The 14,616-nt window shown below is 39.4% G+C and overlaps 1 protein-coding gene across 1 annotated transcript in view; it reads left to right on the forward strand.

Moving 5' to 3' along the window:
• The window catches only part of LOC120554699 (NACHT, LRR and PYD domains-containing protein 12-like), a 37,798-nt gene that overhangs the window by 14,127 nt on the left and 9,055 nt on the right, over positions 1-14,616 (forward strand). The window contains exon 5 of the mRNA XM_039793712.1: positions 5,806-5,979. Within this exon, the coding sequence (XP_039649646.1) occupies positions 5,806-5,979 (174 nt within the window). The remainder of the gene's footprint in view (positions 1-5,805; positions 5,980-14,616) is intronic.

A 14,616-nucleotide genomic window follows, 5' to 3' on the forward strand; every position in this document is an offset into this window, starting at 1 on the left:
AACATCCAGCAAAACACTGGATATTAAAGACTTCGGTTTAAATAAAAGAAATATACAACTCACCAGTCCTTTGACATCCAAAAAGCGTGGAAATGTTTTGAAGACATCTGTGCTTCTTTGTGGGTCATGCACTAGGTCCTGACGATGTTGAAACGTCATCTTCATCTTCTGAAATACACTTGCTTCATCAGGGGAGTGAACAAGAAATGAAATGGCCTCCCTGCAGGCATCTCCATCAAGCTGCTGAGGCAGTGTGGTTGCTGATCTTCGGCGCTTTGGTCCTTGTGCTTGATGCACTGAGACTTCCTTGACTGGCCATTTTCCTGTAGTCCTGGAAATGGTTTTGAGGCGCCACGCTAAATATCCAGTGCCTTTTTCCCCATCATAGAAATGCTCCTGTTACATTTAAATGAATAAACACAAATAATCACAAAACGATCTTACATAAAGTGAAGATGCAGCATTGTGAAACAAAAGAACAATTACTTATTTAACAGATTTTCTTTTTAATATCCTTATAACCCAAGTAATTTCAAGTCAGGGCACCATCATGATTGTTGAATTTTTAAATCTTTTCACTTTTATAAACAACTGTAGTTATTTTATAATGAAAACTACAACGCCAAAGCCCTTTACTGTAAATCTGGTGCTGTGTTTTCTTAATAAGGTTGTAAAACTTACATAGCCCTTTGGAGAAAAAGGATCCTTCAGTGAGGGAAAAAGAGTAATAATTCCCAGGGCATACTTCTCCTTCTGCTGACGGGAAGGAATCCTGCTATAGAGAGAAGAAAGTCAATCTTTAATAATTTCTTTAGTACAAGAAACAGTTATATCATTACATTAGTTATATCATTACAAGATTACAGCCTTATTACATTTGTTTGTAATAAAAACCTTTTTAAATCTTACCCATGTCTCTCAGTCACTCGCCAATATGTTGACAAGCTGTCTCCGAGTGCGGTGCATTAGTGAATTTTCTGACTTGTACTCCTCAAGAATATCCTCTCCTCCAGGCTTCTTAAGCAAGGCCTTTTCTACCATCGACTCGCATAACAGGAAAAGGAAAAATAAGTTTTAGTGTTCAATTCTGTCTATTAGAAAAAACATACCACAACATGTCTATATAGACTAAGGGTGAAAGTTCAGAGGAATGACAAAAAACAGCAGTGTTGTGAAAGGTAAACATCTACGAAGGGAGCAAATTAATAACATTTTCTTTGATAAAAAAGTGAGTTTGGAACCAAATGCTTCGATTGGTGATAATCTCAATTAAACGTGACACCTTATAATTGATAGTAAATCAAAATAAGACGTTTCCAGCTCTCAATTACCTCCTTTGCCGCCTCTGACATGGAAGCCTTTGTTGCAGAACTGCTCATGTCTTCTTTGCTGGATCTATTTCTGCCTGTGGTAATACCCAGTTCTCTGAGGTCACTGTCACTTGAAGAAAGTGATATGGTGTCCGTGAGGGAAGATGGTGTTGAATGATCTAGAGGAGAAAACTCTTTAAAAGGAGAATTCCGGTCGATTTCAACCCGTAGCTCTGTTGTTTGTAAATCAGGAGTACTGTCAGTAGCGAGAAAAACAAAAACAAACGGTGCCGCCTACACCGAGTTATCCTCCTGCTAGATTTTGCACCCAACAGTCTTAAACAAGGCTTAAACAGGGCAAGTTTTAAACGTGTTTTTAGCCTCTAAACATGTTCGAAATGCCATTACTAGTGCTTAGCCAAAAAACGATTTTGGGAGGGTGAGCTTTGGTTATTTCACTAAAGAAGTGAGGCATTTATTTATAGTAAATAATAATACATTTCATTTATAGAGGGCTTTTCATCGTACTCAAAGACACTTTACAGTAAAAACCAACACATACAGTATCACATTAAAAACATAAGCAATAAAACCAACACATACAACAAGGATATTTAGAAGCAATTAAAAACAATAAAAACAGTAACTATCAGGTGAGAAATGTAAGATTATTGTATGTGGAAAACTAATCTGAAAAGGTGTGTTTTGATTAGTGTTTTGAATGTGTATTTACAACTAAAAACAAATGTTCCTAAGCTAGACAGAGTCACGAAATCCTGTTGTACTCACTCATTAGACAGCTGGCCATCAGGTGTGTCCTGTTAGATTATCCTTATAGATCAGATGGGGAAACCTCTATGTATGTGCAAAACAGTGTCCGTTGACCCGTCCAGACCAGGCTAGATGAGATCCCATTCCTTACAGCACAGGCTTTCTTCCTCGTGGTCATTGCGATACAGTATCCACACGAGCACCACGCATCAAGTGCAACCAGCCATAACGGTAAAATCTCCCGGCTGCGGAGGTTGTAGACGGTGAAAGCTCAAGCTCAAATATCTCTTCATTTGGTTGCCGCAATTTGGAAAGGCACAAACTCGAAGCATTTTCTCATATTAGTCCTGATCTAACTCCAAGCTCCGTCTGTCAGCTCTGTGAGCTCCTCCCTGCTTCTGCCGACAGGCAGGCTCCGCCGTTGCTAGGTTACCTATGCAAATGAGCTGCTGAACTCTTGAACTGTAAATCAGCTCTGCTTCACTGTGGTGTCAGGTTACAGCCTGTTGATACATGCTCATTACTATGGACAGGACCTCGGCAAATCGTTTTTTTGTGGAAAAAATACATTTTGGAATATTGGATTGTATGAGATCGGCACTCGATTGGTGGGGACTTGACCGGAAAGCAGTAGATAAACAGAAGTAAGGATTAACACAACTTTTATGCCTTTCTGTCACATCTACTGCAGTCAAATTCGCTGTGTTCCCTCGTAAGGAATAACTGCACATGGCTAAGCACTAGTAATGGCATTTCGAACATGTTTAGAGGCTAAAAACACGTTTAAAACTTGCCCTGTTTAAGCCTTGTTTAAGACTGTTGGGTGCAAAATCTAGCAGGAGGATAACTCGGTGTAGGCGGCACCGTTTGTTTTCGTTTTTCTCGCTACTGACAGTACTCCTGATTTACAAACAACAGAGCTACGGGTTGAAATCGACCGGAATTCTCCTTTAAAAAGAGAGAATTTGATTAACTTAACTTTATGTGGCATTATCCATTTTAGTATAAACATTTTAGTAACCCTAAAGAATTCAGATTATATTTTTAGTAATCTGTAACAAATTTGACCCAACCTTGCCCACTGCCATGTTCGTTCCATAAAGAAAGGTAAATGTCAGCTGCATCAAATAGCCCCATCCATTAACATTGGTCTTCTTACTGACACCTACCTTCATCGGAAATGCTGTCACGTACTGTCAGGCACATGTCTGGATTGGCCTCCAACAGCTCTAGAAGAATGTCTTCCTCTACTGCTGTGTCAGTTTCATCAAAAATGTCAAGTTGAGCTACATCAGGAAGCCCAAACTTGTTTTTGACTGTAAAAAGGAGGGAATGTAACCAGATAGTCACCTGGAGCAAATTTGAAATCATCCTGCTTAACTCTGTTAAACTAAAAAGAATCATGTTCAACCATGTTCTAACTAATGTTGATGATTCCACTATGAACTGTCATTAAAATAAAATATTATGACACAACATGTAATATAAACTGTTAAATACAGCCAAAAGTATTTAAATAGTTCTGCCACAGATAATATTGTGCTGTAATTTGTTGTTAAATTGGCTACATATTTTGTTTTGCCTTCAAATGATTTACCTTCCCTGATGAATTCTGAATAGGTGAAGCCTGAGTGCAATTCGATGTACTTCTTGATACTATTGCATTTCACCTTCAGCAACATGGCAACATCCTGAAACTGCAACTAGTGAAAAAGGGAAAAAGCGGTTCAATCTTCTGCAAGGAGATGTTAGCCTATGTTTCACAAACAACATTGATGATTGTTCATCATATGCAGGAAAAAGAAAGAAAATCAAAATATTCTGTTTGCAACATGATGCCTTGCCAACTTTTTTAGAACTTTATTCAGAAAACAAGCATTATTAAAAGTTGTTTGCTTGTCATTTTGCAGACAGACCTGATACTTTTTTATCTTTTTAATCTGGATCATGATGTTGCTGTTTCGGCATACTTTAGACCCATTTAACAAATAAATCACGGCGGAATTAGTTATTTTGGGTTCACACCACTTGTATAAATCCACTATAGCCCTAAACTCTATTTAAAGAACGAACATCTTAAAAAGTTGTTTGGTTGTTGTCTTGTGGAAGGACCTGATATAGTATGAATTCAAACGTTTTACAAATCTTCATCACAAGGTTTGTATTTCAGCTTAGTTTTTATCAGTTTATTGCAATAATTAAACAGTTAAATCTGAACCTCAAGTAACGTTGGCGATGGAAGCAGCACACGTAACGTTACTTGAGAAGGCTGGTTCGTTCCACCAGATGAGGTTACTAATCCAGACATGACGCAGTTTAATTTCCCAACGTATCTGGGACTTCCACAGCAGAAACAAAGCTGCAACTGTCGGTATTTCTGCCATATTGATGGCGGAAAGAAACTACGTTGGGGCGTACAAATCTACACCGGCGGGTAAACGCCATAGACTGTATGATAAACGCGAGTAATGTTAGCGCTATTATAAACATGGAGGACGCGAACGGCGCGAAGCGAAAATGGCCAGTGTGAAGACGCCAAAAGCCTTGTGCAGGCCTTCATCACTGACGACAAACAAATGCGGATGTGCATAAATCATCTTAAACCTGACAACGACGCCACATAAAATGACTTTCATTAAACGTACTAGCTAGCTAACACCGTTAAGCACATTTTATATTAAAACACACTAACGTAATTTTACCGTTTTACAGTTGCTGGACTAACTTGGAGTGTTAAAGAATACATTTATAAATGTGGTTCTCCTTTAAACCGAATATTCCTGACAGAAATGTTCTCTCACACAACTTAACCGTAAATTTAAAAAAATAAAAAGCGACAACGACCCCACCCCCCACATACACATTTTCAGTTAGTGTAGCTAAAACCCTGCTATCGTAATAGAACCATAGTAAATACAATGTTAAGCACTTTTATCACATTTAAACACGCATCGTATATTTTTACCTCTAACGTTAACATACAGTTGATAAATATAAGGGAAACATGCTAAATTACTTGCTAGCTAACTTAGCTAGCAAGTCAATTCCATTAATCCACATGTATGCACATCAACTGCATCACACCCCACTTAACATTAAAACATGGTTTAAATAACAACAAACAGCCTTTATAAAATGATAAATGTGGTTCTTACCTTTTAAACCGAATATCCCAATCCCACACAGTTTTCTTCTGGGCTAGCTTGCTAAGTTCACTGCCACGGTAAGTGAAGACAAATATCCTGCTCGTCAATGAATGAGCGCGAAAAAAACGGATGTGGAAAGTAACTCAAAATGAGTGTATGCTCCTAACTCCTTGAAATGACGCCCCCCACAGAGTTTTTTCAGCACTGTAAGTGTTAAAATAACACACAAATCAACACCCATTCACTCAGAATAATTTACACTGGGAATTTAACTCAAATTAACACTACAGATTTTGCTGTGTAACCTTAATCCTAAACATAACCATTTCCACACTGCCAGGAAGGCGCCGTTGGGAGCAAAAAACACCAAACACCATTAAAAACATATGTGTACCAAGTCAAATGTTCTCTTGGATATGTTTTTATGCTAATCGAATGTGCCTCTAGCTTTAAACAAGCTACCGCAAACCAGTGGTTAGCTGCTAACACTAGCTTTCGGGGCAGATGGTAAATCGCTATTATTTCCCAAAACTAGTCTAGACTTAACATTTAAACACTTGTTCCTGTTGTCTCTCCAGACTGAGTTGCTGTAAGCTGTCAGAAAAAAGCTGTGAAGATCTGTCCTCAGTTCTCAGCTCCCAGTCCTCTAGTCTGAGAGAGCTGGACCTGAGTAACAACAACCTGCAGGATTCAGGAGTGGAGCTGATCAATGATGGACTGAAGAGTCCACACTGCAGGCTGGAGACTCTCAGGTCAGGATTCATTAACAAAGTCAACTCTTTGTGTTGAACCGTCTCAATGTAAAAATTTACCTGAACAAAGACCATGGCTCCACGTGTTGACAGAGGGTTCCTGTGTGTTGTTCTGTGTGTTTTCAGTCTGTCAGGCTGTCTGATCTCAGAGGAAGGCTGTACTTCTCTGGTCTCAGCTCTAGGCTTCAACCCCTCCCATCTGAGAGAGCTGGACATGAGCTACAATAATCCAGGAGACTCAGGAGTGAAGCTACTGTCAGCAAGACTGGAGGATCCACTCTGGAGACTGGACACTCTCAGGTAGAAACACTGATGAATATAAAAAGGAGATATTTGTGTAGGAAGTGTCAAGGAGATCATCCATAGGAATCAAAATAACTCCCTGTTGTTAATATTCTACGCTGTTTGGACAGATATCTGCATGGTAAAGAAACTGTCTGTCATTTTGAGAAATATCCCAGTGATCAAATTATTACCAGGATATCTTTCATCTCTACAGAGATAGATCCAGTACAGGTTTAGCCTAGCTTAGCAGAAACCAATGTGCTTTCTATGCTGTGACAAGAGTGTGTGAATGAATGTGATCAATCAGAGACGTACACTGACGTCTGGACCAATCACTTTATAAAGTGCCTCTTGTGCTGGGAGAGCACAGTCACTGGAATAGGAGCTAAAAAGTCTCTCAAAAAACCTGCGGTGTGAACACAACAAAAAGTTGGGTTCTTAAAACTATAAAAGTTCCTCCGGTCTGAAAACATCTAATATGTGGGTGAGAGTGATTTAATGTCCATGTGTCCATGCTGCTCTGACCTCCCTCCCTCCTCCTCCTTTCAGGGTGGAGCCTGCTGGAGTCAGATGGTTGACACCAGGTCTGAGGAAGTGTAAGTGTGTTTTTAATTTCATTCACTAAAACTGTGACATCACTCATTCAACCCTCTGATGTCATCATCAAAGTGCTGATTGGTTAATAACTGCAGCTGTGTTGTGTCTCGTTCTCTCCCTCAGATTCCTGTAAACTCACAGTCGACACAAACACAGTGAACAAATACCTCAAACTGTCTGACAACAACAGGAAGGTGACATTAGGGATGGATGATCAGCCATATCCTGATCATCCAGAGAGGTTTGACTGCCTTTGGCCTCAGCTGCTGTGTAGAGATGGTCTGACTGGTCGCTGTTACTGGGAGGTTGAGATGAAAGGAGAGGTTCATGTAGCACTGAGTTACAGAGGAATCAACAGGAGAGGAAATGTGTTTGGTGTGTTTGGAGGTAATGATCAGTCCTGGAGTCTGAGGTGCTCTGATGATGGTGGTTACTCGGTCTGGCACAATAACAGACAAACATCCATCTCCTCCTCCTCTATCTCTGGTAGAGTAGCAGTGTATGTGGACTGGCCTGCTGGCTCTCTGTCCTTCTACACATTCTCCTCTGACTCACTGATCCACCTCTACACCTTCAACACCACATTCACTGAACCTCTGTATCCTGGGTTTGGGTTCATGTACCACCCTGGTTCCTCAGTGTCTCTGTGTCCTCTGTAGGAGGGAGAGTCTCCTCCAGTCAGATAAAACTTCTCACTGCTGGGTCAAAAATGTCAGAGAAACCACCAAAACCATTGAAGAAGGTGACAATGGCTTTTTCATTGTCGAAGAAATTTGAAAAAATGTCGAAAAGTGACAAACATGATTAAAAGTCTGAAGTTAGAGAGTGGTTTCTATGGAGATGATACATTGTCTCATTGGTGTAAACTAGCAGCCTTCAGAACGCTGCAGACCGGCGATTTGAAAGCATTATTAGCTTATCTCCATGGTTACCTTACTCACCAGGGCCACCTTCTGGCCTGTGAGTTGACAAGATGTATAATAAGATGTGTTATAAGCCGTATAATAAGCCGTGTTATAAGCATGTATTTAGGCTGATTTAAAACCTTCATCACGTTTTCAGGATTCTAATTTGTTTGAAATTTTTATTCAATGAACAAACTTTTGACTTTTACTTTGTTACATTTTGCAGCAATAATCTATACTTTCTACTCCACTACATTTCTACAACGTTCTGTTACATTTTCTGATCAGTTTTCCCCCTGCCAAAACGTCTTCCTGACCGTCACACAAGACCCGCCCTTCAATAGCATTTAATGGCCAGGCGCGTACCGCTCCCGGTACTAGCGCTGCTCCAGATACTCAGCTGCGTCATATGTGAAGCATCCGTTCACATAGGGTTAATATACAACCCATATATTTATCTTAAAAACACTCCCGGTCCACCTCAGCTGTGAAGCCACGTACTTGTTGTCCAAGCCTGTGTGTTCTCACTGCATAAATGTGTGCAGCATTCACTGTCACGTGGGAAATAATGCAAAGTCGAGCTTCATGCAGATCACCCTGATAGATAACCAGAATTGTAAGTGAGAATGTAAACTGGGCCACAGATAGTAAGCCCACGTACATTAACCTAAAACTAACTTAATTAAAATGCCAAAGCCTATACTGTTTTTTTATTATTAGGACATAGACATTAAGAGAATAAATTGTTATGTGATGTACTTTTACTTTTAATACTTAAAGTACATTTTAAATCAGGTACTTTTTACTAGGATTGTCATTGTGGTATTTCTAATTTTACTAAAGTAAATATGTCTCTGGTTATTTGTACTTTTACTTAAGTAATGAGATTCAGTACTTTCTCCACCACTGCATGCAATAGGATAGCGCTCCAACCAACCAGAGCAACACTAGTTGATAGATTAAACTTTGAATTCCGAACACATCTTCCTTTTTTCAGAATGACTTCAGTGCCGTTCTTTATTCTTTTCTCAAAGAAAAGCTGAACTCCAAGTCTTCCAGAGTCGCGGCCAAAGCTGATTCCAAAAGCCACTGTTCTCCAGCAGCAGCAGCCATCTTATTTCTTTTCAAGTAGCAGGGAATTCACACAGAACCGTCGCAACTCTGCCGTCATTATGTTAAGTCCCGCCCACCGACTCTATACACAATGTGATTGATCTGACTAGAGTTTGGTTTTTCCAGCTCGCAAGCCAACGGAGAGTTGCTAGACTGACCCTGGCTGCCCTTCAACCTCCAGCCTGTTAGTCAGTCACCAGGTCTCAAAACTTGGCACAGATAGATTTAATGTGAATTGGTCCTCAGTAGTACCGGCGTAATTCTGCACTTGTGTACTTATATCACAAGACAAAATTACATTTGCTGCCACTAGATTTCTAAGCTATATTGATATGTTTTAGTATCAAAAATATAAAGCACATGAAATGAACATGTGCAGCTAAGAATAAATCTAAATTGATTTTCAGTAGTTAGTTTGTGTTTATCTATGAATTTATCCAATCGATTATTGAATAGTTATAGTAATGAGACAGGTCTGTAATTTGTGAAGTGGTGATTGTTAGTCAGATTTATATAAAGGTAGGACTTTTTTGTTTGGAGATGTACCGGTTTGAAATGATACGTTACAGATGTATATTTATATATATATGTACAGGTTTTGTAATTCAAGAGATGTTTAGAATGTACATATTACTAATATTACTCTTATTCTTATGTTTCTATTTCTTATCACATTTTGTTTAGACATTTGTGTTATCTGTCGTGTTGCATTTAAGCTGCTGTAACAAGTCTAAAGTCTCTCAAAGACCAGCTCGCTCTACATTAACACTTGTAGTAATGTTGAGTTTAAATGGAAGATGGCCGCATGGTGACTTTTACCATCTGTCTAGGGACTGCAGATTAAAAATAGCCATCTAGCTAACTCTGGCATATTGACAGAAATGCACTGTCCCTGTAATAAATAAAATTTAAAAAAAAGTTAAAACCAATGCTGATCTTTTAAGTTTTGATGTATTCACAATGTACTCTGCAGCTTAATGTGCTTTCTTAGAATATGAGAATTTATTTTTGTTACTACAATAAATCCCTGGAAAACTCTCAAGAGTCTGGAAAGATTATTTTCTGCGTGCTTAAAAATGATTGTCAACTTCGTAAAACAAAGACTCAAAAAAATATTGTTTTATGCCGACATTTTATCAATAAAATCTTAAATAATTAATTTTACTAATTTTATTAATTTTAGTAAAAAAAAGTCCGTTACAGTTCAAGATGACGTCTTCTGATTCTGTCTTGTTTTGTCCGACCGACACAACAAAACCCAGTTGAATCAAACGTTTCATCGATTATCAAAGTAGTTGCTGATTAATTTCAGCTCTCATCGTCACGGTTAGCATTTAGCTCAAAGCTGTGTCTTATGCCGCGTTCATGTCACTTCAGAGTTGTTGTAATTACGAGTTTTATAGTTTTCAAATAGCAGAAGCCGAGCTGCTGCAGCTCCACAGGTAACATAATAATCATTTAAGCGCCCATATTATGCTCATTTTCAGGTTAATAACTGTATTTTAAGGTTGTACCAGAATAGGTTTACATGGTTTAATTTTCAAAAAACACCATATTTTTGTTGTACTGCACAGCTCTCTCTCACTGCTGCAGATCCTCTTTTCACCTGGTTTCTGTTTTAGCTACAGAGTGAGACCTCTTTTCATCTTCTTCTTCTGTACTATCTTTGATTGCACTCGCACATGCTCAGTAGTTGATGTAGATGTAGATCATGTCAGCTAGCTAACTCTAGAGACAGTAAAAGAAAGCCTGTTTCTCCAACTTTGGTCAGTTACAAGGCAGGATTAGCTGGGAGACTTCTAAATGAGGGAGCACATGGAAGTAGTTCTTTTGTAGATTATGGTGAACTTGTGTGTGTTGTAGCAGTGCTTTGCTATTGAGAACGACGTAGCATGCTAGCGTTAGCATTAGCGTTAGCATGCTAATGCTAACGGTTAGCATGCTAACGAACTAACGGTTGTGGTTAGCTAGCTCATTTCGGACTGTGACGTCACAGTCCGAGCCGATTTTGATCACCTCACCAGGAGACTGAAGGCAGGACACATTCAGAAACCGTATCTCACTCAAAACAGCATGGATGGATTTTTTTCAAAGTTTGTATGTGTGTGGAAGCACCAGAGACACAAAAGAACACCCCAAATCCCAGAAAAAGTGATTTTTTTCATAATATGGGCACTGTAAGATATTCTTCATTCACTGGATTTACTTTAGCGTGTTTGTCCGTATTTATTGTACTTTGTTAACCTCAAATTCTGCAGCACCTTCATGACTAACAGAACTTAGGATTCTGGGTGTGAAAGTGTGTTAAATTATATTTAGAAACAATTAATTAAATCCCACCATGGATATAGAGCCACTCGGCCAGCCGTGCCAAAACACGTATGAACTTCAATATCCAATGGCAATCTCAAAATGAAATCACCATCACCACAGTCACCATCAAACACAACGCTTTCAAGACAGAGAGCGGAGTTCACATCATGGCTCAGTAGGAGTTAGATTTTTAAGTGGCAAGTGCCACCGGAAGACCATAGACATAAAATATATAACTTATGATGTTAGATTTTTTAAATATAACGTAAAATATAGATATAAAATATATAAAATAACGTAAAATATTATCACGAGGCTACGTCACATGCGGGTTGCGTTCAGGAAAAGAAGAACGGGGAAAGCAAACGTGACTCGCGGGTAACGATCTCCAGTCTCTGGGGTGAAGGTCTTGTGTTTTTCTTCGACACACACTCTTCCTTTTCCTGCTACGGCGTCAATTCACACGCAATCAGTATACGGAAGTAGCGGAAGCACATGCCACATGCCACTTAAAAATCTAACTCCCTCTCTCATGGCGAAAACTAAATACTTTCACTGAGGAATCGCTCGTTAGTTCCTCATGGTTGAGTGTTTTATCCAAATCTGATCTTTTCATAAACTTAATGTGTCTTTTGGAGCCTAAACTTAACTTTCATCGCTGCATGACGCTCACTTTTTCTGGCTAAACTCCACTAGCACTGTCCCTGAAAGCACCGTCATCTGGTGGTAACTGGAGCTGGCTCACAGTCACCTGTTGGTGGCTAAACAACTGCCGCTGGTAGTCGGCGTCGCGAAACTCTGATTTTAAAAGTGCCATTAAACAAAAAGCCTTTTAATCATGAAAAGACTATTTTAAAAAAGCTTAAACAAGAACTTTTTTTTAAATGTCGGTAAAATGTTTGATATTTCCAAGTTGAAGTTCGCCAGTTGAAAGGACATACACATTATCTCAAACGTACACATTCATTCATCACAAACACTCACGTGTGGTGTAGCTGAGGCGGGGCTCAAACCTGCGTCTCCTGGAGTCTGGACAGTGTCCCTCACCACTGGACCGTCTCTGAGGAGGATCCACCGAGGAGTTCCGTGTGTGTTCGTCTGAAGAGACAGAGAAATATTAGACCTCATGTTTATGATGATTTATTTGAATATAATTCAATTAAATCAATTGTGTGTGTATGTCTCTGTTTCAGTGTGTGTGTGTGTGTGTGTGTGTGTGTGTGTGTGTCTCTGTTTCTGTGTGTGTGTGTCTGCATGCATGTGCACATATGGGGGTGTGTGTGTGTGTGTGTGTTCAACTTAAATTAATAACTGTAAACATATTTGATTTTAATGCATTTGTCTTCTGGCGCTCTGCTTGTAGTGCCTGCTGACCTCCACCAGAGGGCGCATTACACGAGACACCAGCATTTACATTTAATTATTCTGTGCACTTTTATTTCATTTTCTTAACCTGTAACCTAACCTGTAACCTACGTAAGATACAAAATTAATATTTTGTATCTTATGTAGTTGTAAAAGTATAATATTCCTCTCTGAGATATTTTAGGGGGAAATGTTGTGAATAATTCAGAAAACAAAACGTTAAAAACCTTTAAAAGTTCAGTGAGTGAGTTCCAGCTGTCAGCTGCTGGTGTCTGGTGTAATGGCGCCCTCTGGTGGAGATCAGCAGGAACTACAAGCAGAGCTGAACACACAAATACACTCATTAAAACATGTTTACAGTTTATCCTGACTTCATTTGTTTAATAAAGATCAACATCTCAAGAAGTGGAATATTATACTTTTACTATATATTAGATTTAACATATTTAAATTGATCGATTATAGGCTAAATAAAAAAAGGAGAAATGTGTCTGTAGTTCTGCTCGTAGTTCCTGCTGATCTCCACCAGAGGGCGCCATTACACCAGACACCAGCAGCTGACAGCTGGAACTCACTCACTGAACTTTTAAAAGGTTTTTTATTTAGTAGTTTTATTTTATGAATTATTTTAACATTTTCCCATGTCTTCCATTTGTCTTTAAATTGATAGATTTTAGGCAAAATTAAGGAAAAAAATGGAAAATGTCTCTGCTGCTCAGCTTGTAGTTCCTGCTGATCTCCACCAGAGGGCGCTTTGTAACACACAGACAGACTAGTCTCTGTATTTTGGTGTGTTTGACTATTTCTTTTTTTTTTACACAGTATGTATTATTTACTTTTGTATATTTGCAAAAATGTGTGTGTGTGTGTGTGTGTGTGTGTGTGTGTATGTCTGTGTCTGTGTGTGTCTTCTCACACAGGGCGTGTGTGATGCATCAGTGCAGTAGTACTGGGATAGTAGTGTCTGTAGTTTAGTAGTTATTGCATGCTGCATACTACTTCTGCTTGCTACATTCTGCTTACAGCTACTGCCACCGACTAGCCCTTGTGCAAGGGGCAAAAGAGGAGCCGAGTGCGTAAGTCTCCTCCTGTTGGTACACAGCCTCTCCACCGCCAAAGGGCTGCAGGTCAGAGTCAAACCCACTGTGTCGAGGAGTAAACCTATATATATGGGCGCCTGCTCTACCAACTGAGCTAACCGGGTGCCCGCCTACATGTATTTCTAATATTATTGGTACATAGGGGTGCATGATTCAGAAAATGTCACAATTCGAAGCCATATCAATATTCGAATCCCGTCTATCTTCCAAAATGTAACGCTTGTATCCAAACGAATTGTGCTTGAAGCTGCAGGCCATCCAATTATAACAACCTCAACAATAGTTGAAATCATTTAGATATTGAGCCATTACATTTAAAATCTTTTAGATAACAGGATCCTATATGATTTACTGTAGCCAGCCTAACGACACACTACCTGAATGCCTTTTGCTAGTCTCCCGTTTCACTCTCGACAACGCTGTCTTCGGGCAAAAAGTCACGTCGTGAGATCGATAACAGTTAGCTAACTAGCCTGTTTATTTTTTATGTAATGTTAGCCATAGTTATTTATGTCTTACGTTGATTTTGGTGTCTGTGTTTCAAAGCCATCTCCCGCAGTGACGTTTTTGGTGGATTTGATCGTTCAATAGTCGACTCTGAAGAAAGCGAACGTTTTGACAATAAACTCCATCAACACAACAGTATGTGGAGTTAAACTGGACGGCCCAATAACCTCTGAATAGTTCTACTTGTTGTTAAATTGCAGTGTGAGCGGCAGCCAACAGGGGGTGCTTCATGTCAGCAGGATCATTTAAAAGGCAACCGCGACTATTGTGCGTCTGCCCTATTTCCTATAGCGTGGCGGAAGAAATGTTGCCATGGCACCCCACCACAATAAAATCAACAGAGAAAACACAGCTACATATTTTAGTTTTGGCATTGTTTGTCCTCTGAACACACCTGTTTAATTCCAGGTTACCTGCTATCATTACAGGTGGAGCTCTGACTCATTCCAGGG

This window comes from Perca fluviatilis, chromosome 24, assembly GCF_010015445.1.
Source record: "Perca fluviatilis chromosome 24, GENO_Pfluv_1.0, whole genome shotgun sequence".
Taxonomy (NCBI): Eukaryota; Metazoa; Chordata; class Actinopteri; order Perciformes; family Percidae; genus Perca; species Perca fluviatilis.